General features: G+C 39.9%; 1 protein-coding gene across 1 annotated transcript in view; it reads left to right on the forward strand.

Moving 5' to 3' along the window:
- Positions 1-1,051: 1,051 nt before the first annotated feature.
- SAP130 (Sin3A associated protein 130) overlaps positions 1,052-5,677 on the forward strand; it is a 16,846-nt gene continuing 12,220 nt past the window's right edge. The window contains exons 1-6 of the mRNA XM_029085700.1: positions 1,052-1,151; positions 2,675-2,799; positions 3,641-3,765; positions 4,343-4,493; positions 4,696-4,786; positions 5,055-5,159. Of these exons, the coding sequence (XP_028941533.1) occupies positions 1,067-1,151; positions 2,675-2,799; positions 3,641-3,765; positions 4,343-4,493; positions 4,696-4,786; positions 5,055-5,159 (682 nt within the window). The 5' untranslated portion in view covers positions 1,052-1,066. The remainder of the gene's footprint in view (positions 1,152-2,674; positions 2,800-3,640; positions 3,766-4,342; positions 4,494-4,695; positions 4,787-5,054; positions 5,160-5,677) is intronic.

Here is a 5,677-nt window from a genome sequence, read left to right on the forward strand (position 1 = left end):
AAGGCAGACACAGCAGGCTTTCCTGTTCCATGGCCACTGGTTGTTGGATCAGTTCTGCTTGGAGCATTAAACCTCAGGCTCGGTGATCACTAGCTCTTTAGAAAGCTGCTGATTTGTTGTAATCATCCAACTGACGTAGCACAGTGAGGCTGTGATAGCAGAGCCGTATCCAAAAGCTGCTCTGCAGCTGAGCCTTTCCTTAAAGGCTCCTGCTGTTTCATATCACGTGGAGAATTCCTAGTGTAGACAAACTGCTGGGATCCATCACTGCAGTGTTCTTTAGCTCTTCTGGGAGCAGATCAGAAGAGACTGGTGAACAGTTCATGGTTTTGCAGTGTATTCTTATTAAACCACTAGTGACAAAATTTGAGGGGCAGGAAGGGGAGTTGTAGATAATGCTTTAGAATTATTTTTTTTTCCCCTCTTTGACTGCAGAGCCAGTCCTTGTGATTTGAAACTAGTTTGCCAGAACACTCATCACTAAACCTCTGAAGTCTCAGGGTTTTGATGTAAAGTGCCTTTAGGTGGGTTTGAGTTAGACTGGCTAAGGATGTGCAGCAGTTTCAATGTATTTTTGTCTTTATTAATATCCCTGGAAAGTCCAGAAGTATAAGAAAATAGATTTAATTTTTTGCAGCATTTGCCAGGTTCCCAACATTCTCTCGATTTTACTGGAGAGGTGGTATGAATCTATGCCTCAAAAGTCACTATTAGCAGAAGGGCCATCTCTCTAGGTGATGTGTGGGTGACTGCTGCCTGACTCTCACAGGCCAACCAGAAAATAGATCTGCGAAACAGATGAATGTTTGCATCTTCCACATGCAGTGTCAGCAGGTTCTGTAACTTTATTGTGTAGAAACATCTGCCTCTTTCTCCACTCAGTATGTAACACATGCAGGCTTTGTACACCAAGTATTTCTACAAAATCTCTTTTCTGTCTTTGGGGCTTAGGTATGATAATAGTGTTACTGTGGCCATTAATTCTTGTCAGCACATCTCAGAGTTTATTTTGGGTTTTGTTATTTCTTTAACTCTGCAGGGGCATCCTAGTAACTTGCATCACATCATGGCTACCAATGTGCAGATGTCTATCATCAGAAGTAGTGCTCCTGGGCCTCCACTACATATTGGAGCTTCTCACCTACCCCGAGGTAAAGATCTAGCTGTGTTATCCCTGCCTTCTGTTCACAGCCTCTCAGGGGAGGCGCATCAAGCCTTCGCCCCTAAAAATTCTCCTCACTGCTAACACAGATGATACTTCAGCTGTTAAAACTGCGAGCATTACTAGGTGACTGCTGGCCTTTTAAGTGTTATGTTGCCTTCAGACATCTAGATCAGAACCGAGTGACACTGTTTAAAATGCTGGCGTATACCAGCCTGTCTGTTATTTTGGTTCTGGGCTGTTAATTAATGAACACTTTTAAGACAAAGTATACACCGGTATAGACTGACCTGTCCTGCAAAATGTCATGTACAGTCTTAGTAGCAAGTGTTTTTCACCTATGACAGTGGCACTTGAGAATTTGTGAGGCATATTCTTGTACCTACTTGTCACAGGATCACTTCTGCATTTTTGTGCATGATAACATATCATATTGTATGCATTTGCATTTACCCTTGAGTTAAACGCTGGTGCTAACTACGGGCTCTTCTCTCCCAGGATGTTGGTTGCTACAGCTGACAAAACACGAGAGCAGCCCTTTAAAAGAAGCCCTGTGCTCAATACAGTTTGTCTGATTTCTGACTGCAGTTTTACTTTCAAAAAGCTTATGGGCTGGGTTTCCAGTTCAACGTTAAACTGATCTGAATTTGAAGTACCATTTATATTTTTATTTATTTTCATATTTGGTGTTATTTGGTCATTCAAGAAAAATAAATTGACATGAGCAAAGACTTGATCTTTCACTAGAGCAGGTGGAAAGACTGTGCAGCTTTATTTGCAGCTAAAGTAACATGTAGTTTTGTTCTCTTGATTTCTTGTAGGACAGCTGCCACAAGCTTTGCATTGTCATTTAGTGCATATTTTCTTTTTTTTTTCCTTCCTACTTTTATTCTCACAGCTTCAATATTGCCTTTCAAGGTAATTATTTCAATTAGAGACAGATACAGAAGCTATGCAGTGTAGTCCATCAAATGATTTGAAGGCTATTTGCCTTTGACAGCAATTTCTTTTGATCAGGAGACAGCCAACAGTAGACAAATTAACTGAAGTCCTATGCTGCTGTAGCTTTAAAAATTGGTTGGGGTTTATTTTTGTTTTGTTTTTCTTCTATTGCACATGTATTTTTCTTCAGAACTTCTTTAGGCCAGGTAGATTATTGTTGGTATCAGGTAACTTGTTTACACGTTAGCCCAAGTGTTTGAATTCTTTCTACTGGCTTCCATAACTTGGAATAGAAAAAGACTGGATTTGCAATATAAGATTATTAGAGGGGAGTAAGAAGTATCAATAAAGCAAATTTGTTTAAAAAATACCTACCCTTCCCCACATACTTTTGTGAACCTTACTTATATTTGTTGCAAGCCTTACTTTTAAATCAATGTTGCCTGAACTGACATGCTTATGAAATCTATTGAAACTGAAATATGTACCAGCTAACATCAGAGTCTGTCTGTGATCACAATGGAGTCATTTGGTTGCACGGTATTTTAACACACTTGGTTTGTTTCCCAGGTGCAGCAGCTGCTGCAGTGATGTCCAGTTCTAAAGTAACTACAGTCCTGAGACCAGCTTCACAGTTGCCAAACGCAGCTGCAGCTCAGCCAGCAGTTCAGCACATCATCCATCAGCCAATCCAGGCAGGTAGCAGCCAGGCAGCTCTGCAGAACACTGACCACCAGCTCCAAATTCTTCCTGGCACTTGTAATATATAACCTGTAATTGCATGTTTACTGGGCTGAGGCTACTGTCAGCTCTCTTTCAGTTCTATTTCTTGGCTACCATTTTCTAATAGCAAGTAGCGAAATAGTTGAATTAGTCCTGTGGTTTTATTTCCTTTATAGACTCAGTGCCAGAAATTGGGTTTTTAACTGTTTCCAAAGTGCTTAAACTGGCAAGAAGGTTTAGTTGAGGTATATTCAAGTTTTATTAAGTCTGAGAAGTCTGGTGTGATATGCTTACGTTGATTTATTCTTAAATATATGTATTGACTTAGAATTTAAAAAATCTCAATATGCTTCTGCATACCTCAGTGTATGTACCCTTATAAGGAGAAGATTGCAGGTACCGTTACCCAACAGTAGTACTAGTGTTCAGTGTTAGGATAAAGGGTTAAACATCTCCACTTCGTGCTTTCAGTTAGGATCCCAATGTAATCACCTTTGACTTCCTGTAAATACTTGGATCAGAGTTTCTTTTCATTCTGAAGGGAACTGACCTTTGCCTTTTTTCCTGAAGACCTTCAAGGGATCTGGTGTTGTTAACTTTGTTACCGATTCCTATGATGTACATGCTTTAAAAACCAGGACAGATCTGCTTAGCAGCTTGCAGATCAATCCAGAAAGAATGTAAGTCTCTTAGAATGCCATTTATTTATTGATAAGATATAGGAAAACCAGTTTTAATCAAGTAATTCCTAGTTATTCTCTAAACAGCAGAATTTATTTTCTGAATGTGTCTCTTTTTGACTCGTTTTTATAGTCTCGTCCTCCTGTGACAACTTCAAGCACTATTCCTCCTGCTGTGGTGGCAACTGTCTCAGCCACAAGAGCTCAGTCCCCTGTTATAACTACTACAGCAGCACATGCTACAGAGTCAACCCTCAGGTAAAGATGCTTTGAAATCTACAGTGCTCTGACTTTACAGAGGCTGTAGGAAGGGAAAACACAGGTGTTAATCATCCAGAGCTGGTAATCCTCTAGATGTGGGATGATATAATACAAAAATAGTAATGCTTGCACAGTGTAAATGCTTTCAGTTCTTTGAGTAAAATTTGCTATAAATGTGAACTGTTGCTCTCTGTTCTGAGAAAGGAAAGGCCTTAATGAATCCTGGAAGTCCTGCTTCCTGGAAGGCAGTTTCTGTTGCAGGAACTTGTGGCTAATTCAACCCATCTTTTTTTATGAAGACACAGTGAAAAATGATGCATGAATGTTGAAAAGTGTTCCTGACAAAAAGTCTTTTCTGAACTGATGGAGTTATTGATAAGTCTGCCCTCCTAGTTGGGTATGTAAGGCAGATGAGGACAGAACAGTGTAGTTCAGATATCTTATGCTGCTGTCCCATGCACTCCCATGCTGCTTTCACAGAGGAGGAGAACAAGGCCTGATGTGTCCCTGCATTTTATCTTTCATATTTAGCATCCGCATGGTTATCTTCATGTTTATTTTTCTTTCTTTCCAGTCGACCCACCCTGTCTATCCAGCAGCACCCACCTTCTGCAGCTATTAGTATTCAGCGGCCTGCGCAGCCGAGGGATACAGCTACTCGGATCACACTACCCTCTCACCCAGCTATAGGAACACAGAAGCCACAGCTCCACACTATGGCTCAGGTAAATGGCAAGAAGAACAGAACTCTTACTTCTAGATGTCTCTTTTGTTAATATCTGGAGGGCTAAGATTAAATTTGGGAAAAGAGTTAGTATTAGATTAGAAATTTATGTTCTTTCCAGTCAACGCAACATGATTCCATACTAAGTATATATTTTAAATGTACTAGTCTTTTAACTCCAAGGTTTTCTTTTCTTTTCATAGAAAACCATTTTTAGTACTGGTACTCCAGTGGCAGCAGCAACAGTGGCACCTATTTTGGCAACTAATACCATTGCTTCAGCAACCACAGCTGGTGAGTATTCATAATGCTGTTGTGGGATGTGGTTTTTGTTGTTGCTTTTTGTTGTTTTTCCTCCTTGAAGATGGAATTTGATTACTTTTGAGGAATTCTTTATTCATGGTAAAGCATGAGCAGACTTCAGGAGAGAAATTACCAAGTTCTTCAGGGAGGTTGTCTGGGTTGGGATTTTTTCCCCTCTTTATTTGCATATAGATAATACTGGTATGATAGGGCTCCATAGAAAGCTCTCGTATGTTTGTTTTGTTTTTTTTTTCTTTAGGTTCTGTGTCTCACACCCAAGCGCCTACAAGCACCATTGTCACCATGACAATGCCTTCCCATTCTTCCCATGCTACAGCTGTCACGACCTCAAACATCCCAGTTGGTGAGTGATTTCAGTTTTAAGAAAACTGTGTAACTGATGCTTTGATTTTTCTGCTTATGCTAGCAGTGTTTGTGCATATTACCAAATTAAGGAGGGGAAGAAACTCAGTTCGATTAGGAGAAACCAATTAACAGATCTGATGTGGCGTAACCTTTTTAATACCAGGAAGAAATAGATGTTCTAGGAGGAGTAAGTAATAAAATGGCTCATTAACTTACTCAGTTGAATTTTTCGAGGGAACTTAGGCCTTTTGGCATTTCAGAACATGCATGGTATATACTAGAACTTGTAACTGTTTGGTGATAGTATATGGCTTTCATAGTTGATTTTGTAAGTTCCTTCCTGTGCTTCTTGAGGCGTTAGGTGTAGCCTACTCAAGTTTGGTTAGTGTGTTCATTTGGAGGTAAAACACTAAGATCTAAAGATGGGAAATTTATTTGCCTATATGTGGGAACTTCCTGAGATGTTTTCTGTAGAACTGCATAAGTTTCCTTTTGTTCATCTCTGTTTTCCTGCTG

Source organism: Antrostomus carolinensis, unplaced genomic scaffold (assembly GCF_000700745.2).
Source record: "Antrostomus carolinensis isolate BGI_N321 unplaced genomic scaffold, ASM70074v2 scaffold34876, whole genome shotgun sequence".
In the NCBI taxonomy this organism is placed as follows: domain Eukaryota; kingdom Metazoa; phylum Chordata; class Aves; order Caprimulgiformes; family Caprimulgidae; genus Antrostomus; species Antrostomus carolinensis.